This window comes from Conger conger, chromosome 11 (assembly GCF_963514075.1).
Source record: "Conger conger chromosome 11, fConCon1.1, whole genome shotgun sequence".
Lineage (NCBI taxonomy): Eukaryota > Metazoa > Chordata > Actinopteri > Anguilliformes > Congridae > Conger > Conger conger.
This window is the reverse complement of record NC_083770.1, coordinates 16823756-16850695: the sequence shown is the minus strand read 5'-3', so window position 1 is coordinate 16850695 and position 26940 is coordinate 16823756. Positions and strand designations below refer to the sequence as shown.

The following is a 26940-nucleotide window of genomic DNA, read 5'->3' as shown; positions in this document are numbered from 1 at the left end:
GGTACAAAACCATGGATGGGTACAAAACAGCCCTTACAAAGAATTGTTGTTTTTGTTCAAGCATGGAATTAAAATGTTTATGTACTGTAAGAACAACCTCTGTAGATGTAGCGCATGGTGACAAGGCTTTGAGCTTCATTCGGAATTGTGTGATGAGCATGTTGAAGTCTTAAGACGTTTTTCAAGTATTTTGTGTCCCTTCTCGACCGCTGGAAAAAAACTAAGAATATCTCAACAAGTATTTTAGTATTTTATATTTAGACGTGCTGTATATGTCTTCTATTTTAATGCTGTTTCTATTACGTTTTTGCTGAAAAAAGACAAAAATATTGCAAATTACGTGAGACTCATTTAAGGATTTGCCAGTGGGGTAAGAGATTTTCACTTGTCAAGCAGACTGTATACTTAAAACAAGCTAATATTTTCTACTTAATAAGAATTTAGTCTTAAAAGATGGACTTTTTTTTTGCAGTGGACCTCACTTTAAGAACTGCTCTGGAGCTGAAAGGTTGATATGGTCCTGTTATGGTAAAGCAGGGACGTCTAAAGGGTTCATTCATACAGCCTTGGTCTGATGATACTGGACGCTTTGGACGGCTGTTGCAGAGCAAACTGCTTTATAAACTGTGGCCGGTCGCAGCCGGGTGAAAAAGCAGTGAGATATGTTATTCCTGCAGTGCCCACGAGCCCCAGTCCACTGGGAGTATGAGCTGCTGGCAGTGCAGGGGCATGCAAGATGGTTGATTAGATGGGTAAATGCACGGAGAGGGATGAAATGTAGCTACTGTTTGTATATGCACAATATATGCAGTTGCATGTGAGTATGTGTGTCTGTGAGATTGTGTGTGTGACTGACTATATATACATATGTATGCTGCCGTTGTGTTCCCGGAGAATACAAGAGATTAGTGTAATTAATGAATTAGTATTAGTGTAAAAAGTATTATAGTTTCATAAATATGGCATGCCTGTGTTCCCCTGTAGGTGACAGGTCTTACAGTAATATAAACTGGGTGAACACACTGTCAGTTTGCCTTCCTCTTTCCTCCCTGTCTTGCTGAGGTAGGCGGGTGGGGGGGGGGGGGGGTGGGATTATTCCAGAATGAATTTAGAGGTAGCCTACTTTCCCGGCATTGCCAGCCGGGGTTTCGGTGGTGATTGTGGAACGAGGGCACAGCAGGGGGCTATGCCTGTTCTGTGAGATCCCACTCTTGCATTAGAATATGAAAGTTTATCACACCTCTGGAGTATTAATTGTCACCCCCCCAAATCCAACCCCCCCCCCCCCCCCCCACCTTTCGACATTCCGGCTCCCTCCCATCAAACCCTTTCATCTCGAGTGCAATTCCGAACGAGGCCGACTGTCATTATTTTCCACGCTACAGAGTCATTGGATTCAGCCCTTTCATTTCGTATTTTCTATTTTCTGTCTGATTCCTTTTTACTGACTCTCTCTCTTTCTGTTTCTCGCTCTGTGCCTCCGTCTCCCTCTATTTCCACCTCTCCCCATCTTTTACTCTCCTCACTCCCTCGTTCCCTCTCTCATTTACTTTCAGTGTGGGTTTGTGCACATGTGTGCTTGTTTCTGTGCGTGTGTGAGAGAGATGTGTCAGCAGTATGTGTCTGTGTGTGTGTTTGTGTGTGTGTTGGGGGGTGTTTATGGGTGTGTGCGAGTGTGTTTGTGCATGTGTGTGCGTGTGTGAGAGAGAGTGTCAGTATGAGCGAGTGTGTGTGTGTGCATGTGTGAGAGAATGAGTTTCAGTATGTGAGCGAGTGTGTGTGTGTGTGTGTGTGTGTGAGAGAATGAGTTTCAGTATGTGAGCGAGTGTGTGTGTGTGTGTGTGTGTGTGTGTGTGAGAGAATGAGTTTCAGTATGTGAGCGAGTGTGTGTGTGTGTGTGTGTGTGTCTGTGAGAGTGAGTGACAGTATGTGACCGAGTGTGTGTGTGTGAGAGAGAGTGAGTGTCAGTATGTGAGTGATTGTGTGTGTGTGTGTGTGTGTGTGTATGAGTGAATGTCAGTATGTGACCGAGTGTGTGTGTGTGAGAGAGAGTGAGTGTCAGTATGTGAGCGATTGTGTGTGTGTGTGTGTGTGTGTGTGTGTATGAGTGAATGTCAGTATGTGAGCGATTGTGTGTGTGTGTGTGTGTGTGTGTGTATGAGTGAATGTCAGTATGTGAGCGATTGTGTGTGTGTGTGTGTGTGTGTGTATATGAGTGAATGTCAGTATGTGAGCGATTGTGTGTGTGTATGTGTGTGTGTGTATGAGTGAATGTCAGTATGTGAGCGAATGTGTGTGTGTGTGTGTGTGTGTGTGTGTGTATGAGTAAATGTCAGTATGTGAGCGATTGTGTGTGTGTGTGTGTATGAGTGAATGTCAGTATGTGAGCGAGTGTGTGTGTGTGTGTGTGTGTGTGTAAGTGAACTGCACAATACTATCTCTGTAGTATGGTAGGTGAAAAGCCCTTTAGTTTTGGAGGTCTGAATGAACAGGACTATCCGTGTTCCTGGCACACCACTGCAGCACGTAAGCGGTGATAATTATCCCTGGTCCTCTCTGACAGACTGTCCTTGTGCGTGCCTCATCGTACCATGAGGGCTAGGTCAAAGGTCAATGGGCAAAAAGGTAGTCTCTTGCCCTTAAAGCAGGGACAACCTGCCCTTGTTTGTCTTTTCACCTGAATGATCGCTCCTCAGTTTCATTCTTGTATCTAAACGCAAAATGGATAAAGAGGAGGAGAAATGAAAAGCAGGTTTGGAGCACAGCGTCTTAGCCGGCTGCCCGTCTGGATTGATAACAGTGTCTCTGTGCTTCCTGGTCTTATTGTTTTATCTGGTTCACCCCAGGTCAGCACAAACAACACCATTTCTCTCTTCTACCTCAGCACAGAACACAAAGGCAGCCAGCCGCCACCGAAGCCTCCTAAATTCACAAAAGGCTTGTCTGTTCTACCGAAATATCTGCCTGTGTTAGGGGCTAATATCCATAATATGAATGCGAGTAGATCTGACAATGGGGGAATGCATGGTTCAAGGAGTGAGACTTTGATGGACTCACGCACAAACACACGCTCATGTACACACATATACATAGTTTTTTCAGACACCTTTTGTCCGCGAGCACTGAGTTTGATCATTTGAAAGCGGACATTGTTTGGTTCTCAAGGCTATCGCCCATTGGCAAAACAACAAAACTTTTTGAAAGTTTTCAAAAACTTTCATGCTACTTTGGGTTGAAGGACATTTACTTGAAGTGGGCAGTTAGAAGTAGTGTTCGAGTAGTGTGTGATCTCTCAGTTTGGGACTGAGAGTTTGGGATCGGGATTAGCCCTGTTCCCCCTCAGTTCCTGCTAACCTCCCATGCTCTGTGCTTAAATCCGTCTTCCCTCGTCATTCCCGAGACACACGGCGCTCAGACGGGCCGCGTGGCAGTTAAAAATCGATGCCTTTGACACCCGACACTGTCCCGTCCTCAGATACGGGTCCGCCACCCGCAAGAGTAATGGGCCGTGGGCTGCGGATCGCCATGGTGACAGTCGCCCGGGAGTTTAGAAAGGGGCTTGTCCCCAGCAGGCATTCCTTACGTTCCTTCTAGAAAAACCAGGGGACAGAACGCCCATAAACGGATCTGCTGTACTTCCTCACGAACGACCAGAAAGGCCAGCGCTGATCGCACCTCGAACTCTGCAGTTTGGCTGCTTTGGTTTGTGTTGCCGCGGTTTATACCTCGGATGTTGTTTGTAGATTTTGGTGGTGATGTTGCTGTTGTTTTTGGGCGGTAGGGTTCAGAGTCAGATAAACATGGTTTGTGGGGACCGGTTGGTGTTGAGGGTGGGGGTGTGGTGGTTATGACACTGCAGGGCGTGTGTGGTCTCAGTGTGTCACCAGTGGCCAGCAGCTCCACTGGGGGCAGGGGGTGGGCGTTATATGCTCCGTATGGCTGAGCCTGCCCTGTTCTGCCCTGTTTATCCAGAGCTACCGCTACTGGGGCTCTGTGTAAGCACGCTGCAGGGAGGAATGAGCTCTGTCCTCATTGTCACACAGACAGGCACACACACACAAGCATGTACACACACAGTCACATACACACACACACACACACACACACACACACACAGAAACACGAGCACATACACACACACAGTCACATACACAGAAACACACAAACCCTCACATACACCCACAAACACAAACTTGTATACACATATACAGATACAAACACACACACGCGCAGCCACACGTACACAAACAAACACTTACACACATACAACCACACATACATACAAACACACCCATGCATACACACATGTACACACACCCACATCCATGCTCACACACATACACACCCACGCATACACTCATGTACCACACACACACACACGCATACACACACATACATACACCCAGCCACACGTACACACACACAAACAAACAGCGAATGGCTTGGGGAGTGGTGTGCTCTTCCCCTGAGGGTAGCAGTATGTGCAAAACAATTTGAGGAGCACAAACCCTGCAGGTTGCTGGCTCAAAATTGAATGGAGCCACAGCCTTCATGCACTCAAGCAGGGCACTAAACTTAAACTGAGGAGGTATGCATGTGCATTGCTCATTTATGAAAATATTAATGAGTAAGTAAGCTATATAAGTTCCTCTAGACATGGCTGTTCGCAGTGCAAATGAAGAGGAGACCCTCTCTCTGATTTTTATTAAAATATTCTGTTAGTGGGCCGTTACTTTTCTCTCTCTGCGACATGGGACTCCTTTATGCTCCACTTCCATTAATGCCAGGACCGCAGGCGCTAACAAAGCCATGCTATTCTATCTGTTTTCATCTATTCAAATATAGCCTGGTCCGTTTTATTTATTTATTATGTACGTTTCTTTTTTACTATTTTTTTTTGTTAGTCAAAGCAGGGGGGCACATGACGTGAGTCCTAAGTGGACCGAGGCTCCGTGTCGAGACAGAAATCAATCATACTTATTATCTCGACTGCTGAGAGAAGATCTTTGGGGCCTTCAGATTAGTGAGCGCACTCAGCAGGCCAAAGCCCACTCTGCTCGTCTCTGCTGGACTCTTACTGTACTCTCATACAGGGCAATGCTAATGACTGTGTGGGTGCTTCAGTGTTTTTCTATTGCTCCGTGTGTGTGTGTGTGTGTGTGTGTGTATGTGTGTGTGTGTGGGTGATAGTTGTGTTTCTCTGTGTTGATCTAGGATCAGCCTAACACACACTTTGCTCAGACAGGGTGAAGCTGTGTTAATGGGTGAGGCTTGTAACAGGTTGTGGTGCTATGTGTCCAACACACATACACATACATGCTTGCACATACACACACACACACACACACACACCCACGCATACACTCATGCGCACACACACACACACACACGCCATGCTCAAACTCCATCTGCAATTTGTCCTGTCAATCCGTCAGTCTGGTTGACAGCCCTTTTCGTTTTTCATATTTTAATACTTATAAAACAATCACTACTGGTGATTGAAAGCTATGCAGCTCTTGAACACTGACTTGAAAAAAAAGGCCTATTCTTCAAAGGGTTAAATGTGTGGGTGAGGGCTAACCTTACTTTATTACACCATTCACAGACGTGCACATCATAGTGTACACACATTATATTACATTACTTTCCATTCATTTAGCAGACTCTCTCATCCAGAGCGTGGTAGAAAGCGCAGAGAGAATCTACACACCGACTCGCTGCCGCTACACGGAGATTGAAGTGGAGTTCATCGTCTCGCGTTACCCCTGGGCTTCCGCTGTGGAGGCGCTCTGAACGAGCTCTCCTGCATGCACCATTAACCTCTCCGCGCCTCTCCGTGGAGGAGGTTAATGGTGCGCCATCCATTTTGACTGGCAAGCGAACCCCCACCACCTCCACCCCTCTCTGCAGAGGACGCCCTCAAAGGCAGGGAGCAGGAGGGAAGAGCGCGTAACTTTATTCTGAATAAATACAGCTCGAAGAAGCTGTATGACGAAACACACCCTATAGAATTTTTCCTTTTCTTGTTTGGTGTAACATTGCGTATATTATACTGTGGCCAGGTGTTTGCCCAAGCGGTTATCTTGCTCCAGTGCATGGCGGCAGTCTCTTTGCTGGGATTGTAAACCTGCAATCTTGGGCTCACAGGCCTGACTCTGGCCCCTGAGAGACACACCGCGCTGCTGTGGCAGGACTGGGGCTGAGTGTTACTGTGGTAGGAGAAACGGGGCAGGGCTTTGTGCTCAGTGGGAGCTTCCTGTGACAATGCTAGCATCACTGCTGGAGTGTGTGTGTGTGTGTTTGTTTTGTGTGGGTGTGTAAACTCTTATGTGTGTGAGAGAGAGAGAGAATAAGAGTGTGTTTCTTTCTGTGTGCGTGTGTGTGTTTGTGAGTGTGTGTGAGTGTGCATGTCTGTGCGTGTGTTTGCATGTGTGTGTGAGAGAGGATAACTGAGTGTGTGTGTTTTTTCTGTGTGTGTGTGCATGTGTGTGTGTGTGTGCGCATGTGTGTGAGTGCGAGAGAGAATAACTGGGTGTGTTTTTTCTCTGTGGGTGTGTGCGTGTGTGTGTGCATGTGCATGTGTGTGCGTGTGAGAGAGAATAACTGAGTGTGTGTTTTTTCTCTGTGGGTGTGTGCGTGTGTGTGTGCATGTGTGTGAGTGTGAGAGAGAATAACTGAGTGTGTGTTTTTTCTCTGTGGGTGTGTGCGTGTGTGTGTACATAGTCTGATGACAGACTGGGAGCTGAGGGGCAGAGGGAGAGGGTGGCAGTGGTGGGGGGGGGGGTGGAGTGTGTCCTCAATGCTGTTACAGACTGCCCCACTACTCTTGGGAAGAGTGTGGGTGCAAGGGTGGCTTTTGGGGTCACCTGGTTCTGCTCCCCCGATTGTCCTGTCCAACTGGTCACCTGCGTCGGGAGAGCAGGGAGGGGATTCTAGGAGCGGTAGAGGTCAACAACAGAGCCTAGGAAGAAATGCTGTCAGGGGAGGGAAAAAGAGCAGGAGAGCTGAAGGAGGGAGAGGGAGGAAAGTCAGATAGCAATGAAGAGAAGAGAGAAAGAAGACAAGAGAGAAGGAAGATGAGAAAGAAAGAAAGAAAGGAGCAGGGACAGAGATAAAGGGTAAATAGAGAAACAGAGGAAAGGAATATGTAACTGTCTAAGCATGTGCGTATTTTACACTTGAGTAATATTTACTGACTATCTCAAGCATGTCAGTTGACAGGAGGCAGCAGAATGATGAGAGGGGGAGAGAGAGAGAGAGACAGCGAGAAAGAGGGAGGGAGAGAGAGAGACAGAGCAGTGTGATGTGCAGGAGAGCTGATGTATTCCTGTCTCGTCCTGCTGGAGGTGTCAGGAGTTCTGTAGAGACTCCAGCTGTTCCGTTAACCTTGCGGGTGTCGCAGCTTTTGATGGCGCTCTTAACTAAACGGCCATGCCGTGGCGATTTGTCTTCCCCTTCGGGGTGTCATCCTTTCATCTCTGGCTGGGAGCGCTGCCTCGGGAGAGAGAGAGGGCACGAAAGAAAGAGTGAGGGTGGAGAGAGAGAGAGGGCACGAAAGAGAGAGTGAGGGTGGAGAGAGAGAGGGCACGGAAGAGAGAGTGAGGGTGGAGAGAGAGAGGGCACGGAAGAAAGAGTGAGGGTGGAGAGAGAGAGAGGGCACGGAAGAGAGAGAGAGGGTGGAGAGAGAGAGAGAGAGGGCACGGAAGAAAAAAAGAGGGTGGAGAAAGAGAGAGAGAGGGAGGGGTGAGAGAGAGTGTGAGGGGGAGAGAGAAAGAGAGTGAGGAGAGAGAGACAGAGGGAGAGTGAGTGAGAGAGGCAGTGAGAGAGACAGAGGGAGAGTGAGTGAGAGAGGCAGTGAGAGAGACAGAGGAAGAGAGACAGAGCGAGTGAGGAGAGAGAGACAGAGACTGTGAGAGAGTGAGGGGGAGAGAGAGAGAGAGACAGAGGGTGAGAGAGTGTGAGCGAGAGAGGCAGTGAGGGAGAGCAAGAGATTGAGGGGGAGAGAGAGAAAGAGAGAGAGCAGGTAACCTGTGGGGAGAGGTTTTGAGGTAACCACATGGTAACCACACGCTTTGCTTTGCTGCAGTGGGTGACATACATTTGAGCAGCCATATGCAAGTGGCAGATGTTGTATTAAGCTGCTCGCTCTGATCGTCTCTATACCCCCCCCCCCCCCCCTTCACCCCACCCCAACCTCCACAGCAGCCAGGGTCAAGCCCAGAATACACAAAACAATCTGCTGTGTTTTTAAAACTTAACCTCTCAAAAAACACGCACGTACACACGCACGCACACACATACAGGCACAAACACACAGAGGCACACATACACTGCAGGGCTTCATTTGATGCAGTAGAAGTGTTTGCTCCTTTCTTCCATGTAGGCTAAGCAAAAAAAGAGAAATCACAAAATCAGCTGGCGCGGCGACAAAAAAAATGCGTCTGTCATAAAATGTGCGCTGAAGGCGAGCGCTGTTCCCATCTCTCCGGCGCGGCGCTGGAATCTTCTCCGAAGACAGGGAAAAACATCAAAAGAAAGAGTGCAACTTGCACCCCCCCCCTCCTCTTACCCTCCCCTTCCCTCCAGCACAGGGCTAATCCTAATGACTGAAGCCTTATTTGAGAGTTCATTTAAATAAAGAGGTCAGGCCTAGCGTAGCGCGGGGTGTATCGTCTCGCTAGGATATCAGTGTGAAAAGCGCTCCCCGAAACAAACAGAAGGCCTAATGATCCCCACTGTGCCCTCGTCCGGGGCCCTTTGCCGATTTTCGGAGCTCTCAGCTCCTTTTAAAACCCCCCGGAGATGTTTTTCCTGATTAAATTTTCATCGGGACTGTTCTGCCCTGGCTGTCTGCCTGTGTTTCCAAACAGAGAAGAAGAAAATGGTTAACAAACAGAAAAAATAAAATAGAGGGAGTGTGTGTGTGCAGGGGAGAGGGAGGTAGCACGACGAGATTCAGCTGCAGCAATCTTTGGGGCGATGAAAAGGAAGGCAAACAATATTGTGGGGGGGCTGTACTTGCAGATTTTTTTTCCCGGGCCTAGAACATTCTTCCAGTCCAGCAACCTGAGATGAACCCTGCTGTCTTCTTGCCAATTTCATTCCCCACTCACCCTGCTAGAGTCCTCTGTGGAATAAAATAAATAGATAAATAAAAATGGCTGTCGCTTCTTTAAAGGGGCCCACCTGTTCCTGGCCTGCTCTTCTCCATATCCTCCATGACCCCCGTCATCGAGCCTCCTGTCATTATGACCGCCGTGGGTTTGTACATGGAGACATAGAGTGGAGTAGCATGTAGGGTTCAGCTGGAGAGTCACAAACAAACACACGTGTTCATACACGCAGTAACACGCATACACACACGCGACTGCATGTGGACATGCGCACACGTGGATGCTTGTGAATACACATGTGCGCGCCACATACGCGCGCACACACACATACATACACCTTTTTAAAGAGAGAATGAGAGAGAGGAGTGGAGATTTGGTTTGTTTAGCCAACAGTGTAGTAGTTTCCAGCCTGGGTCCTCTATCCTCATTGTGAAAAACAGCTGCGTCTGGGGGTGAGTCCTCCCAGGTTCTTCTTCTTGGCAGTTTGCAGCGCGCAGCCTGCGTCTGGCGCTGGTATGATGGGGAGCCTAGAGCCACAGTGACAGATGGGTTAGATCAACAGCGCTACAATGATCTACAATAATGATCATAATTCATCTGCGAAAAACACAATCCCCAGGTGCTCTTCAGGAGCGCTCACTGCGGCAGTTACTTCAAACAAAACGCAGTCCCCAGAATTACGGCTATCCGGCCTTACAGCGTTTCCCTGAAAGAAGGTAATGTTAAGAGAGAGCTTGTCGAAGAGCGTTGTTGGCTGTAAACCGTCGAGAGATGATGTGTACAGTAGAACACATGAGCTCCTTGTAACAGATGGAAGCGAATGTAGTTTACATTTGGATGTCGTGGTTTACATTTTGGATGTCTAGCTCCGTGTACTGTGTGCTGGGAGACGTTTAAAGAGCTGTCATGCTGAATGCTCATTTGTGTGCCGCTTGACAACAGTTTGTTCTAAAGTCCTACACAGAAACATTAAAGCTAGTGCAATTGTTAGCACTAGTTAAGGCAGATACCATAGTTAGCACTATGTACAATTACCACAGTTAGCCCTATGCAGAAATGCTTAAATACTGCATTGAGCACTACGCACAATTACCGTGTTTAGCGCTATGCAGAAATACCACAGTTAGCACTATGCTTAACTACTGCAGTTAGTGCTATGAATAAACACCAACGGTAGCCCTATGCATAGACTCTACAGCTAGCGCTATATGCAGGATATCACAGGTAGCATTGCGCACATCGTCCAGTGTGTGGTCTGGCTGTCCGTCCTGTCAGACATGCTCCATCCATGTTGCCATCCATGCTCACTATACAGTGGTGTGGATGGCATGCGAACATGGACTCATTCTAGCAGTCCAATGTATCAGACTGCAGTTTGGTGCTGTGGCTATTTGCACAAGAGCTGCTGCGATAGCCTCCAGCTTCTAGCGGCGGAATGAATAATCGAGTATCGATTCCAGCCCGATTCCAGTCTTCTTCTTCTTCTTTTTATTTCCGCGCAGACGGGAGACTCCTTCTCCCACTAATTGGAACTCAGAGGCGAGTACAGGGGAGGGAAGGGGCCATTGATTAATTAATTAAGTCCTTAATTAATTTCTCGGTATAATACGGGTGTGGGTTGTAAAAGAAGCCCCAGGAAGGATTGGGAAACATCTACAGTTCAGTGTGCTATTGCTGTGCAAACTGTTTGTTCATGTAGTCTTTGTGTATATATGGATTTAACATAATTTCATGGGGATAGGGACAGCACACACTCTCCAGAGCCCGTGTTTCCTCTTGCTAATAGTCTAGCGTATGCCGGCTCACTAGACCGTGAGAGACAGTAAATATCCTTGTGATGCAGCCTGTGCAAGCCCGGGACTGAATTAAAGAACAAGCCAGTTTTACATATATGAACCAGCCCTTGCCAAAAGGCAGGCCCGGCATATCTACAAACACAGAATTATTGTAACCTAAATACATGTACCATACATACAGCGTTTTAATCATTGCCGTGGACAATAATTCATATTGTGTAATATGCTTTTTATTTAAGTTAATTGTTTTCTGCATGTGTCTTACAGCCCAGTTCAGGCTCCCTCTTGAGTCCCCATTGGGTTCTGACCCACAGTTTGGAAACTGCAGATGAAGAATATTGTGCTGCTGATGTAGCCTCCCTCTAATTAAGGTGTAGCTGGCTGTCCGGCCATCTTGCGTGATTTATATGTCCTGCACTAACCAGGCACAAGAGGACACAAGTGTTAAACGGAGAGTTGTGGTGCTTATCGGGGGAAAAGGGTTGACCTCTGCTTGCATTAGACGGGGATCCATTCTACCTACATCAGTTCAGTAAATGAATTCATTAAAGATCTGGACTCAGGGTTTTTAATTAAGATGAAGCTGAAGTTTCCATAGATTTCGGGATTCCAAAGATAGTTCCAGTTGATGAGGACAGTGTTTTGAAAGGTTTGAATCTTTAGCCTCATCAGGAATTTAGCGGCCCACACACACCCTCCCTCCCTCTGTCTCCCACTCTCTCTTTCTCTCCTTTCTCTATCACCCTTTTTTGTTCTGTGTTCAGTTCAAATCATCTTTATTGGCATGGCGTATTGCACCCTACTGTACTGCATTGCTAAAGCGCTTAAATGATATCCGCACAATCAGACAGTAATAGTAATCTTAAGGGGGTGGAGGTGGGTGTTAATTAAGATATGATGAATCATAATAACATTGATCATAGCAGTGAGAACAATAACATGAACTGCCCTCTCCTGGGGCTTCAGTAACAGCCTAACGTGAGGTTCTGCTACCCTGCCGTACCCAGTGCAGTCCGTGGTGCTGTTAAACACTGGTTTATCTGTCTTTGGGGGTATTTTTCTCATTAAAAAAAATATATTGATTACTTTTATTTCATTTTGTTATGCTGCTGGCAATGTCAAAGGAATGTGTGTATGTCTCCACCTCACCAGTCTCTCTCTTTCTCTCCCTCCCTCTGTCTATCTCTCCTCCCCCCTCTCTCTCCCTCTCTTTCTCTCCCTCTCTCCTTCTACCTCTCCCTCTCTCTCTCTGCAGGTTAGCGCTCTACGTGTATGAGTACTTGCTGCATGTAGGAGCCCAGAAAACAGCGCAGACCTTCCTGTCAGAGGTAAGCGGGCGGGTTGGTTATTTACAGCCCGGGGCTGGGGCGGTGGGGGCGGGGGGGTTGGCGGGTTTGGCGGACGGGAGGGGGGGGGAGGGCCGCGCCCTCAGCGCTCTCCTCGTGCGGCTCTCTCCAGCTCTCCCGCTAATTGAATTACAGGCAGACGTAATGCTGAGCAGGCTGGACGCACCCTGCTCCCAGCCTCCCTCTAATGGGATTGGATGGAGGTCTGAGCTCATCGCCGCGGCGATGCCGCGCTGTAAAACGGCCAGGACGGAGCGCTTCTTGCCAAGCCCCGTGATCCTTGTTGATTCGCTCGCCAAAATATTTCTCGAACCCCCCCCCCCCACACCACACTATATTCAATCAGTTCCATTTCAACTCCCCCCTTTGCCATCGACTCCCATACACGATCTTACATTTTTATTTGTTTGTGTTGCTGGGAGAATACACAGCCTGTATCACAAAGAAATGTCAAGCTAAATTTCACCTGTTGTTGAATATCAAAACTGTTGGTGGCACATGTTTTTCAGAGGGAAACTTCATTTTTTATCTAAAGGAATAATCCCCCAAAATGTAGGGCTTTCTTCTTTGACCTGCCAATCCTGATTCCCAATCTCCACGGCATACCATGGTAATTATTTGTCTGTGCACCTTGAATTGGGAGAAAGCAGTGATTACACTCTCCTCTCTGAAACTGTTCGTCATTCAGAGGGGAATGGAGAGCCCTCACCGGTGTTTTCCCTTTCAAATCTTGGGCCAGAAGGTCCCCAGTTATTGGGCAGTTGAAAGTACGGCCACCGCACAATGCTGTTACCAGGCAGTGGCAGCGTTCGATCCGAATCGCGCCCGGGCTCATGGAAATGTTTTTCTTTTTGGGAACACGAGGTGAGAATTCACACTTTGCGGATCCCTCCGGAGATTCCAAAGATAGCGACTGGTTTGGTAGCGGAGTGCGCTTCAGTGTACTCGCCGCCCTGTCTTGCTGGTGGGTTTTGAGCGCTGGGCGTGTTCAGGCAGCCTGCGGCCGACGGGCTGTGGGTGAGGCGATAAGTGGGTGTGATGTCAACTCTCGGTGAGTCACATGACTCCCCGCTTGCCCACCCCCCCCTCTTCTCACCGCAAGCACTTCGCTAACCCAAGGTGTCGCGGTGCCTTCTGGGTAATGTAGTTTCTGGTGGGGTGGGGGGAAAACAGCATTGCCTTGAATGTGACCTGTTTAGTCTCAGTTCCCATGACCCCTCAGGGTAGTGCTGAGAGTGTGAAAACAGTTGTCCTGCCTGCCCTTCTGTCATCACTTCTGTTAATGCCAAGCACACTGTGCAGTAAAATTAAATGCAGTTCTGTTGGGCACATCTATAGCATCTATAACAGACTTTATTTCCTTATGGTAATAATTTTTTGAGACTCGAGAAAGCATCCCAAAAAACAGTCTGTTCTCCTTTCCTGATTGATTGACTGATTAACTAAGTGGCTCACTGACTTACCTTCTGACTTACCAACCTTCTGACTGCCCGACTTATCTGACTGACCTAATCATTATCCAACTGACTTACTCTCTGATTGACACTCTCTGCATGAGCTGCTTATTGACTGTCTGACTGATTGACTTACTGACTTATCCTCTAGCTGATCGACTGACTGTTTAACAGGCTTGATGACTGGCTGGCTGAGAGGCTAACCGGCTCCCACAGTCAGTTGGAGACATGGGTAGAGTACCTGCCATCTTTGAGCAGTTGAGCTCAGCCCTGTGTGGCTGGTGCCTTCCTCACCTTCTTATTTTGTGCAGTGTGAGGTAATCTGCACACAGAGCAGAAGAGTTTCCATGGGAGCGCGGGGCATGATTCCACCTGCTGTGATTGGCTGGCTCCATGGGGGCTGTTTAAAGTGAGACATGTTACTCGATACAATGAAATTGCAAAAGAAGAGATTGTTATTTTTTCAGGTGTGCAGGGACTGTTTTGTGTGTGTGTGTGCGTGTGTGTGCGTGTGCATGCATGTTCATGAGTGGGTGTATGTGTGCGCACATGTCTGTGTGTTTGTGCTTGCATGTGTATGTGTGGGCGTGTGAGTGATTGAGAGCTGCAGTTTAAAATATGTGTTACGCAGTTGTGTAATTGTAATTGTGTGTTTTTGGCTTGTTCCAGCAAAGACTTGACGTAGACAACACAAGCAATTAAAGACATGACAGGGCACGAGGAAAAAAAACCTGGCAAACGCACAGACACATTGTCTTGCCCTGATTTAGATGTGTATTGTCCTGTTCTCGTGTTGAGAGACAGAAGAGCAGCAGAAGTCCGGAGGCACATTTCTCCAGCGTACGCTGAAATGAGGCGAGAAGCAGCGAGTTTGCAGCATAGGGTTCCACAAATCACCCTCCTCCACTCAAGCTGGTCACATGACCTAAAATGCGACAATCGAAAATACCTCAAAATATGCTTTAAGCCCAGTGAAAAGGCCTGCGAGTGTCTACAATGTGTGTGTGTGTGTGTGTGTGTGCGTGCGTGCATATGTTCATGTATGTGTCTGCGCATGTGTGCATGCATGTGTGTGTGTGTGTGTGTGTGTGTGTGCATATGCGCGTGTGTGTGTGTGTGTGTGTGTGTGTGTGTGTGTGTGTGTGTGTGTGTGTGTATATGCGCGCGTGTGTGTGTGTGTGTGTGTTTGTTTTACATTTTTGTTTAACCAGGATAAAGGTTGACACGCCCTTGCTATTTGCGTAGTGGTGCTGGCTTTGTGGAGGAGTTTTGTAAATCAGGTTTACACAGTGAACAATGCGCCATGATCTCACAGTATTTGCTCCTGAGTCACCACGCTTGCACAGTTGAAAAACAGAGAGTAGTGTTACACGGTGAAGGAGAGGGAAAGGGCCGGGGTTACAGTCAGTTCAGCACAGATAATCAGAAGGTCCAAAGGTTTACAAGGAAGTACTCACAAGCCAGGTCACATTACAGAAAAATGTGTCATGGACTAAAAATATCTGAAAAACGTCTCACGGAGTCTGGGATAAGCCGCCACACTTTGTGTTGACATCACACGAGGTATCAAGTGCCATTAAAGGCGAGTCATAATTCATCAGCTCTTCTGTTCTGGCTACCGGCAGTTTTGTCAATACTTTTGAATGAGGCAGTGATTTGAATAATGGAAATTCGGCTCCCTAATTCAGCTGAGCATAATATATGTATGCTCTGAAGGCACTGAATTGTAATTGCGGTAAGAAAAAAAAAAAGTGTTATGCGCATTTGATTACATTTCAATATGTAAACTTCATAACGCAAGTTTACAGAATGAGAGACGGTTAGCGTTTGGCACTCGAGCTGTTGATGTAAGCGGTGCTCTTTAATTGAGATGCATCGCGTTCGCTCGTGCCCATTCGTGTCAAGGAGAACAGGTGACTAATTCAGTGTTAATGTTACATTATATACACACGGGGCGCGAGGCAGGTCAGCCCAAATAAATCAATGCGGTGAAAAGAACAAATGTATTTTAATGGGCGCCTGGACGAGCTCCAATATCCTAACTGTAAGGTTTTGTCCGGCCTCGTTTATAATTGCTTTTCTAATTACACCTCATTAAAGTGAATTGATCTCCCTGAATTTGCTCTCTTACCTGTGAGTGAACTCAAACTGCTCGCAAGCGATGACCGGCTTTTTTGAACGTAATGGGGCTTCTCCCACAAATCTGTGTTTAGTGCTTTAAGGTGGGGCTGGATTTACCCGTTCCTCAGCGCCGCCAGAGAATAGAGGCAGAACAGGGCTCGCGGGTGAGGGTCTGAATCCGGAAGGTTTTAGGGTCGAATCCCATCTTTGATCTTGTTTCTGAAGCCTCGGTAGAGACATTTACCCTGAACCCCTTCTTTAGATGTTCTTTGGCCTGTCTCCATAGAGGAACCCTTTTTAGTTGCTATGGAACCCTCTATCATAGTGAAGTGTGGAAGCTCCCAGATAAAAAAACATTTTGCCTGACAAAGAACTAGATATGATACCTCTACAGAATCATAGGGTTCCTTTCGGTGGGCCATTTCTATGATGGAAAGCATGCGAAATGATCCCCCCCCTCCCCTCCCCTGAGTCAAACAAATAATGTAGCACCTTTGTGTTTACCGCCCCTTCAGATAATGCCTGTCATCCAGGTACTCAGACCTTTAACCTTCTGGTGACAGCGCTGTCACCTCACCACAATGGTGGTGGAGTGTCAGTCATAGGGGTGGAACCACCAGACTTCATTTCCCATGTCATCCTCTGTTTCCTCTCATTTAAGAGCCTAAGAAGAGAAATTGACATGTTGACGGACAGGCCATTCAGCCTGTGTCAGACCACAAGGGACTCTTCCCTCTACTTCATCACCTAGCATGCTGTTCCTCACATTGCCAACTCTCTGTAAAAAAATACTCCATTATGTTCCTTCCTATGGAATATACAGTATGTGTAGCTAATTCCACCTCTTCCAACTATTGTTCTTCTACTGACAGAACTCAACCTCAATCACACTGCAAAAAAAATCTGCCTTAACAACTGTCTTAGTCTTGTAATGAGAGTTGTATTTTCTCTCAAGTAGAAAATATTAGCTTGTTTTAAGTTGCTTTTTGCTTGAAAAGTGAAATTCGTGAGACTTGTTCAGTCTAACAATAAAAAGTAATAGGAATAAGGTTTTAAGTTTTTTATTTTCTTATTTGACCCCTCCCTGAAGATGTGGAGGCAGTGTGGTTGTAATGTATTGTCTTGTCCATTCGCCTGCCCTGCCTCCATTGCTGTAACATCACAGTGAAGGTCAGGTCCATTCGCCTGCCCTGCCCCCATTGCTGTGACATCATAGTGAAGGTCAGGTCTCCATTTTGTGCCTCGGCCTTACGTTCCGTTCTCCTTTTCCAAGATCCGATGGGAGAAGAACATCACGTTAGGAGAGCCTCCGGGGTTCCTGCACTCCTGGTGGTGGTGAGTACCACACTGCAACTAAATCACTCAACAAGTGTTTTAGCCTTCTAATGAGACTTAAAATCGTATTTATTTCTCTCAAGATTTGCTTGTTTAAAGTTACTGTTCGCTTGACAAATTTACTCAGCTAATTTGTATAACTGCCTCAGCTCAGTTGCAATATTTCATTCTTTTTTTTTTGCAAAAAAGTAATAGAAATAAGATTTTAAGAAAATATAAGACTAAAGCACTTGTTGAGAGTTGATTTTTTTTTTCAGTTTGCAGTGCACTGTATGCATCTTCACTGTATCACACACACACACATATCTGTTTGTATACTTTAACGAAGCTTGATCTGCTTTAAACAAAGGCAGAATGCTTCTAAACAGGCGGGATTATGGGATTGTAATTAAGTCCCTTGTCTGCAGCCTCAGATGTTGCCGTGTGTTTCACAGTACTGAGAGGAGCGCGATGCAGCAGTCATGTGAGACTGTGTGTGTGTTACATACACAGGTGAAATGACACGTATGTCCACATGTGAAATGATAATTACTACACAGGTGATATGATACAGTAAGTCCATCGGCGAAAGTCCTCTTAAGCTCGTAAATGTGCATTCTCTGGAAACGCAAACGCCTGGATCATATAGGCGAGCACAGGTTAAGTTTATCTAAAAAAAAAATAACGGAAACAAAATGGCGTGTGTGCACATGCACATGTGTGTGTGTGCATGTTTGTGTGCATCTGTGTGTGTGCCTGTTTCTTCATGTGTGTGCAATGCATGCTTAGGTGTGTCTGTGTGTGTGTCTGTGTGTTTCTGGGCATGTGCGTGCATGAGTCCTTGTGCTCTCCTGGCTGTGCTCATCCTGTGGCGTGTTGTTGCAGTGTATTCTGGGACCTGTACTGCGCAGCCCCTGAGAGGAGAGAGACATGTGAGCACTCCAGCGAGGCCAAGGCCTTCCACGACTACGTGAGTGTGCGGGGGGGCCGGGGGGGGTCCAGGGGGACGAGGGGGGGCAGGGGCGCGGGCACCGGCCAGAAAGTCACTTCCTCTTCTCATTCAGAGGGCTCGCAGACAGAGCGGGGCCTGATTCTGTAATAGAGGAAACGTGTCGTCTGCATACGCAAGTTTCTTTGACAGTCCTGAAAAACGGGATTTTTCAAAACCAGAGAGAGGTCCCTTGTGAAATACTTGTTTGCGTGTCGTGGCAGTTATTTGAATGGAGGATGAAGTGCCCATAGTATCAAGATGTAACGCTGGAGAGCTGTGAATGATGTGTGCATGATATGCGTTGGTGCTAGACTGAAGTTGTGAATGTGTCAATGGTAAGGGTTTTGGAATGGACACGGCTGTGAACGTGTGAATGGTGTCAGTTGGGACACATCACACCTCCGTTGTCCATCTATCTGTTTCGTTTGAGAGTCCAGCCTTCCACAGCTCCTGCTCCCCAGCTAACACAAAACGTTCTCACAATGTTACTGCCATGTCGCGGCAGAGTTATAACATCGACAAAACACTCCAGTAGCATTGTGAGAACGTCAATATAGATCCAGGGTCCGTGAGGCCTACCATGACCTCAGCCTGTGTGCAGATTAAACTATTGACGCCTTTGGTGGTGAATTTACAGGTTGTGGCCTTGTTGTTATTGATTTCCAGTTGTGTGCAGCCTGATAAAAGTGCACCTGGAGAACATATGAAAAGTACTCTAGCTCAGCCAAGTGGAGATAGCTAGAACCTCCTATGAATGCTAATGAGAGAGCTCAAGTCAGGAGACTGTTCCCACTACAACCAGGATCTTCTGTAAATCATTTGATATATCATCCTCTTCTTGTTGAATGACAGGCTTGAATTTGTCCTAAACTTTTTCCCAGAGCAATCTCTGTATTTATGCCTCATCCCGGAAATCCTCAGCCAAGATCGTGCAAATTAATCTGGGAAAGGTCCGAGGTCGGGAGAGGTCGGGACTGAAGACCACGAGTTCCAGGACCACACTTGCGGTGTACATTTCAGCAGACACGTTCTCAGTAGCTATGCTTGATAGAAATTGGAGCTGAAAATTTTATTTTTGGGAAGTTTGTGTACACTGAACGGCAGTCTCCCAAAGTATTGGGCATGTTTGTTTGTTTGTCTGTTTGTTTGTTTATGCTAATGGTGCAGTTAGTGTGGAAATTCCAAAATAAACAGTGTTATTTCCTGGCCAGTGTGTCTATCTGACCATTTTTAATGACGATGATGAAAGCTTTGGTAATAGGAGAAGCTTCTCAGAGAAGGTTTGCTTTTATTGCGTTTGTGACACGATTTGGGTTACTGTGAAATCATTTTCATGTTTTGCAATACAAACAGCCATGAAGGTAAAATGTACACATTGTGTGTTGAGTGTTCTGGTGCAAAATGGCTGCAAGAAAAGTGTGAGAGAGAAGCACGATATAAATGGCAGGAATGATATTTATAGTAAATTAATAATTTGGTGTTTGATGCTCAAAACTGGGATCCCAATAGCCTAATACAGTGCACTCCATACTGTTTGGACAGTGATATTGTATAAAAAAGAGGGCTGCAATTCCTACCTAGTTCACATGATATGGATGTAAATACCCACAAATTAAAGCTGACAGTCTCTACTTTAAACTCATATTCATTGTTTTCGAATCTAGTACAGAGCCAACGAGCCAGATTTGTGTCACTGTCCAAATACTTACGGACGGCACTGTACCTGAGCGTGCTCACTGTAACTTGGGAATGGGGGTTGAGGTGCAGTTACTAAAGAACTGTTACTAACGAGGTGGCTTGAAGTTGTCCTACGTGAATTAGCCCCAGCCCTTGTTCAGCAGCGCATAAAGCCATCGGCCAGCACCACTCCATAAATCAGGCTGGAGTCCCTGCTGGAGGGGGGGGGGCGTGATTTAATCCCCCGCAGTCGCCACCTTGAGCCGGGGAGGGCGCGGCGTCCTCTGTGCACCGCCGTTACCGCGCCAACGTGCCGCGGCCCGGGGGAGCGGGGTCTTCCAGGTGGGGCTTATCCTGACCGAGAGAGGGGTAGGGCGCAGCGGGGGGGAGGTTCGGATTAGTGCCCCTTCTGAGTCCCCAAATTTTAATAAACAGTCACACCTCCTGCACTGTTTGGGGGGAAGTGAAAACGCTGCTCATACATCTCCCTGTGCTGCAGCTGTTTTCAGCGTGACGCTGCCCTGCGACGGCCACCACTGCTGCTGCTGTGTTTCACATTTCACCCTTTGAGCAGGGAGCCTTACTGCACGTGTTTACATGTGTACTGCACATGAAAATAACTATGGCGTAATATATCAAATGCCAACATTTATGTTTAATATTGTACATGGCCCCTTATAAATGAAATGAATGTATACAGCTTGGTATTTATGGAATAAATTCAAGTTAAGTACTTTCTTTAGGCTCTAATGGCAGGTTCCCACCTAGAACTCATACAACCACAGTGTTACAAGCCCTCTTCCGTGGCCACTGCGCTATATTCCTCCCTTTGAGTACTACTACTACCACTACTGCTACTGATAATACTATTCCTGTGACTGTTTATAATACTATTTCTGTTACTGTTCCTACTACTGAAACTACTAATTGACAGAAATGCTGATCTTCGTGTTTTGACAAAATTACAATTAAACTCTTACTTCTTAATTCTATTCACTGAGATGTAATCTGCAAGTTCTAATTAGACCTTGGGTCAGTTTGAAAAAAATAGTGAATTTAAAATTATAATTCTGGCAAGGCTTTGTGATTCAATCATAATTCCGCTGATATTTTCTGCTTAATTAAAAGGGATGGGGGAATAATTACAGCTAACTTTTTTTTTTTATAAAGTATGAATTCTTAAACTGGAACATTGATGGTGTCTTTAGTCAAGATTCATGGAAACCACATAACGTTGATGCAGACGTAATTGAGTATTAATTAATTACTCCTTATAATTACTAATCATTAGTAATACTAGTAATTATTAATACCCTCAAAATAACTCACTCGTTATCGTTTCTGCTATCTTTATTTAATCAGCTCGTTGGAAGGACACCGGTAAGATTAAAACATCTTTGCACAATCTTAGACCTTTAGCCTACATTCTGTTTTATTTATATCCAGCTTTTCAATGAAAACTGTCACAAAGACACTTTACAGAGTACCAGAAAGGCAAAAAGAAAAGGGCAAACACCAGGCCTGACCCCAAGGACTCAAGAGCAAGGACTGTGTACTGCACTTGTAACATTGGCAAATGTGATTGGCTTGATGACTGGTTAAGTAACTAATTGATTGGTTGATCAGCTGATGAGACGGCTGGCTCTGAATATTGTACAGGTGTTGTATGCTCTTTTTCCTCTGGAGGTGGTGATTAGTGCTCCTGTTACGGTTATGACTCGTGTTCGGAACATGTGACGGAACTGACAGGAGCCTGAATAGAGACCACACCTGGCTCTATTATATAATGGTTTTGGATTCAAATACTTTTCTACACTTTACTGAGCTTGTCTGATGTATTGTAACCTATGACGTGCTCTCCGAAAGTGTAAACTCCACCTTCTGGTCCACTTGGTTGACTCAATTGCACCAGGCGTTAACTCCACCTTCTGGTCCTCTTGGATGGCTCAATTGCATCAGGCAAGATCAATCGAGCACAGAAAGGTATTCGATTCCAGAACAATGTAGTAATTGACCCGGGTCTGATGGAGACTGCAATGTTACTGTCACTCCTGAAGGCATTCCAGGAACGCCCGCGCGGAAAACCGAGCGGAAAAGCGGCGGAACAACTCGGCGAATGTTCGGTAAAAACTTGTTCAGTATCGATTCCCCCTCGGTCGCGTCTTCAGAGGGTTTTCAGTCGGGGAATATCCTTTAGCGTTCTGTAAGTGCTTTTTAAATGCCTTCTCCGAGCTGCGTAGCCAAATTCCACTTAAGCCGAGACAAGAAGTCATAAACAATAACTATTTTTGTATTCGTCTGTTTGCTACAGCGGCTGAGGATAATGCCCGGTCAGGCAGTCTCGGGGAGAGGATATTGCTTTGCTGTCTTTGCTGCCTGGTCTCAAAGTGAATGAATCGGACAGAATGGAAGTTTAATCTGGAGAACTTCTTTATTTTATTCGCTGGTACAGTTTTGATGTCAGTCTTATACTGTAGGTAGTTTTTTGGATGGGAGGGGGGCGGGAGAATATAGGGCGCTTGGTGCTCGTAGCCAGCAAGAGGGGCATGGGGACCTTATAGCAGACACCCAAACACGTCAATGTTGAAGTAAGTTTAATGAACATGAACAACAGATATTGCAAATGACCACAGCCAGAGAGAGAGAGGTAGAGAAAGATGGAGAGGGGAGAGAGATATAGTGAGAGGGCAAGAGAGAGAAAAGAAAGAGAGGGATGAGAGAGAGAGAGAGTGAGATAAATTGCGATGTCGGTGGAGGCCGGAGATGGGCTCCACACTCAGGGGCCATGTGGTTTGGCCCTGAGCTGCTCTTTTTCTGATGCCAATTAGCTGCATTTCCTCAGAGAGCGGGAGAGTGGAGCAGAATGGGCCTAATTATAGACTAAAGGCACAAATTAGACATTTTCAGTCCCAGAGATTCTCCTTAATGCACCGTTCTCACTTGTTCTGCTTTCAGTGGAAAAGTGCTATGGATGAATAATGCCACAACACTGGCGGTGATTTCAGGGAACATATAGGAGAGACTTGTTAAGGACTTCATGTGTTGCCATTGTGATCACAGTGTGTCTGCCTCAGGTCTTTCCAGTTTTCTGACAGCAGGTTACATACCTTAGTATGTAGTGTAATCCAACTGATACAATTAAAAGCTCATATAAGTACATTTTGTGTTTCTCCTAAATAATACAATTTGACATGTCTTGACAGGTTGGGGTCTTGGCTAGTACTGTGTACGAGACTGGTCCAAACACCTCTGACACTGGCACACACACACCTACAGATATACTTACACATGCATACACACACACACACACACACACACTTACACATGCATACACACATACCTACAGACACACACATGCACACTCACACACCCACCTACAGACACACACATACACACACCTACAGACACACACGCTCACACACACACACACACACACCTACAGACACACGCATACACACACACACACCTACAGACACACACACACATACACACACACACACACCTACAGACACACGCATATACACACCTACAGACACACATACACACTCATACACACACACACACACCTACAGACAGACACACACACACACACACACCCACCTTCCTACCCTCGGCAGAGTGATGTGAGTACGCTGCAGCTCTGCAGTAATCAACGCCACGGTTTTCCCACTGCTCCGACACCTGGAGCGGGAATCTGGCTGGAAGCTACCGCCATTCCCGGCTTGTCCTGGGCAGCAGCGGCAGCGAGCTGAAGGGAAGGGCTGTTATGGGGTTAAACCCCAGAGCCCGGGGACCGAGACGTCTGCTTTCGGTTAATGACTGAGCTTCAGACTCAGCAGGGGTTGTCTTGTTCCCGCCAAAGACCAATGCCCAGAATCCTTTGCGACACGATGATGTGGTTTTCATTACCCAGGTGAAGGGCTTTTCTTCTGGCTTTGTAAAAAGGAATGTTGGGTCTCAGTTTTCTTTTTCAAGTTTATTGGAATATTTTACTTCTTTTGTGTTTGCCATTCTGCAAGGATTTTGCATTGTGAATTATTGCTTAAAATGGCTGCCATCAAAATAAGGGTGGAAATATTGCTATTGGCACTGAATATTTTGGCCTGGATTCAATCAACGTTCGCCATTAAGTTTGACCTTAATCCTATTGTGCTAATGCTAGTAACTGTGCGTCAAAGTGTTGCAGTAATGTTGATTAAATCCTGATCATTACCACTGTGCCATGGCACATTTGCTCTGTCCAAACTATTAAAAGCAGTTTATTCAAATTAATGGGCTATCTCGGCGCTGATTAAAACATTATCTGCGCCGTCCGCTTCTCTTCCTCGTTTAAGCACCTTTGTGAGCAGCATTGTGTCTTCTGTCGCTAAATGTCCTCTCTCGTGACTTACGCCCACGTTAACAACAGAGTGCGTGAAAGTAAAATGAGCGTGGTCAGGGGAGGTTACTCACACTGGAGCGGCGCTCACTAATATACGGTGTGGCTGTTTACACAAGTATGCCGCGCAGACCGATAGCGTGTGATGACCACTCCTGAAAGCGCTTCCTCCAAAGCTCTCTCCTTCGCTGGTTCAGTTCGGGAAGATAAGCCAGGTCGGGCGAGGAGGGTTGACAAACTCTGTTTTGGTTGGTTAGCAGCGGTTAAAAATGGTTTGTTAAAGGAGCATGCGAGGGTCAGGGGTCAGGTGTCAGGAGTTAAAGTCACAGGCAGCGAATCCCACTCTTGAGCGCAAGGACCGATGTTTTCCCCTGATGTTCCTCCACCTTCCCAGGATTCATTGTACTGGGTCGCTATGGAAACGACATTGTTATATACCAGTGAGGTTTGAATAGTACCAAAGGTCAAGTGTGTGTGTGTGTGTGTGTGTGTGTGCATTCATATAGAAATGCATGTGTGTATTGCTTGTGCAATCTGATCATAAAATGTTTTATCGTATACATTTGAGAGCATGTTTTGTACTTCTTTGACGACAGGTTTATGCGTTTGGCATCTTTGTTCCAGTCCCCTTAAAAATACTAAACTGTTTTGAGATCCAGGAGAACTCCACCTTTGATAATGAAATTCATGGACCTGATTGGGGATTCTTATAGAAAAATATTTCAGTATGATCATCCCGGATGCTTCTAATCAGTTTAGCATTTGGCATTTAGCCTATGTTCCTCTCCCTTTGAAAACAAAGCTTATTAGAAATATCCAAGATGATCACATTGAAATATTTGTCTAAGAATTCCCAGTCCGGACCATTAATTACATTATTGGAAGGGAGTTCTCTTGGATCTTAACCCAGACATTTAGAGTTTGGTCATCAGACCGTACAGTTTTAAACTCCTTAAATTCCTTTTCTCGTAATCCTTCACAAAACATGTTTTCATAGCTCGTGGCCGATTGGAGACCACTTCTTCACCTTCAGTTCCCTGTCTAAGCCCTCAGGGTGAAATGTGGCCCTTTCCTGAGTTTAACAGCAGTTACATCCCCCTAAATTTCATTTTCCCCACATGGAATTTGATTACTTTTCCTGGAATGACCTTACCATTAGAAAAAGAGTCAAACACTGCTCCTTTCTTATATTTTTATAAAAGCGGTGCCCCATCATTCTGATTCATTTATGAAATGAGAATCATAATGAAAGTTAAGTGCCACACATCGATTACAGCAAAAAAACTATTATGATGTGTGTTTTGTTGTAAAAATGAACAGTGTAGAAGAAATACAGTCTCTCTGGACTGTGATGTAGGAAAACAGTAACACACCGATTTACTGATGAGTGACAGATTGTTTCTACGTGAAAAAAATATTGGTTTAAATAAGGGTTTAAAATTAATTGAAAAGGCTTTTATCACAAGGGGTCAGGCAAGGGACAAGGGTGGGCCATTTTTGACCATGTGGATACCGGGTGCCTACATAATGAAGCAGGGTGGCCTGTAGCCTCGAGTGGCAAAGGTGCTTCACTGGGACACGGAATGTTGGTGGTTCAATTCCTGGTGGAGCCACAGCTGCTGGGCCCTTGGGCAAGGCCCTTAACCCTGCATTTATCCAGCGGGGATTGTCCCCTGCTTTTTCTTTTTATTATTATTTTTTTTTAAACCTTTATTTGACTAGGAAGTCACATTGAGATTGAAACCTCTTTTACAAATGAGACCTAGCCAAGACAGGGTCAAATAGCAGCATAACAAAATCACAATCATGAGACCATTACAATACAGTACTATCCATAAGTATGTTGGAATATACAATTCCAAGTGCAATACAAAAACACAAAGTATGACAGAACATAACACATGGTGGTGAAATGAACACATCAGTGTTACTTAAAACAAATGCAGCTAACCGTGAGAACATCCATTATTCATAATTTATCTTAATTCCATTGTCTAATCAACTGTAAGTCGCTTTGGATAAAAGCGTTGGCTAGCTAAATAACTAATTATATTATATTACATGAAGACAACACAGGAGTTAAACCAGACCACTGTTCAGACATCACACACTGACAAAGGCGTTGCTTATCCAAGAGTAACAGAAACATGAGCAAATTAAACGAGGAAGATAGAGAGTATGTTAGCATGGCATTGCTTGTAAGTTTATTGAAGATATAACAGGCATACTCAATACAAAGCTTCCCTCCTCCAAAGGACGGATGAACAGAGGCGATGTATAGATTTTAATTGTCTTGCTTCAAACCTCTTTCAAATGCAATGGCCAATCTGTTTTCAGAAACATTTTACAAGTCTAATGTTTAACTGACACTCATCATCACAAGTGCGGTATTTAAATCCTACTCATGAATAATGCACTGGAAACAAAGTCTGCCTTGAAAGTGTTTCAGACTTGTAATTTAGACTTAAATTTTTTTTTCTGTCAAATAGAAAATATTAGCTTAACTTTAAAGTATGTCTTTGCTTGACAAATGAAATTGTCTTTCCCCTTTGGCAAATCTTGAAATTTCTCATTGGCAATCCATATTCAGCAAAATAATATGAATATAAGACAAAAATACATTTTTATAGTGTGGTAATGTTGCAGAGTAGATGGTACATCTGGCAACCTTATATAATTGCCCCTCAGCCATCGGTGTAGGGCGTTGTCCAAATCTCTGTATCTGTGGTTGTGTGGTGTGGGGTGTCTCC

General features: G+C 45.7%; 1 protein-coding gene across 5 annotated transcripts in view; it reads left to right on the top strand.

The window, feature by feature from the left end:
* LOC133140260 (single-stranded DNA-binding protein 2-like) overlaps nt 1-26940 on the top strand; it is a 103973-nt gene that overhangs the window by 25140 nt on the left and 51893 nt on the right. For all 5 annotated transcript variants that reach the window (XM_061260030.1, XM_061260029.1, XM_061260033.1 and 2 more), the window contains exons 2-4: nt 12165-12237; nt 17104-17165; nt 18030-18114. In XM_061260030.1, coding sequence (XP_061116014.1) covers nt 12165-12237; nt 17104-17165; nt 18030-18114 — 220 coding nt within the window. The remainder of the gene's footprint in view (nt 1-12164; nt 12238-17103; nt 17166-18029; nt 18115-26940) is intronic.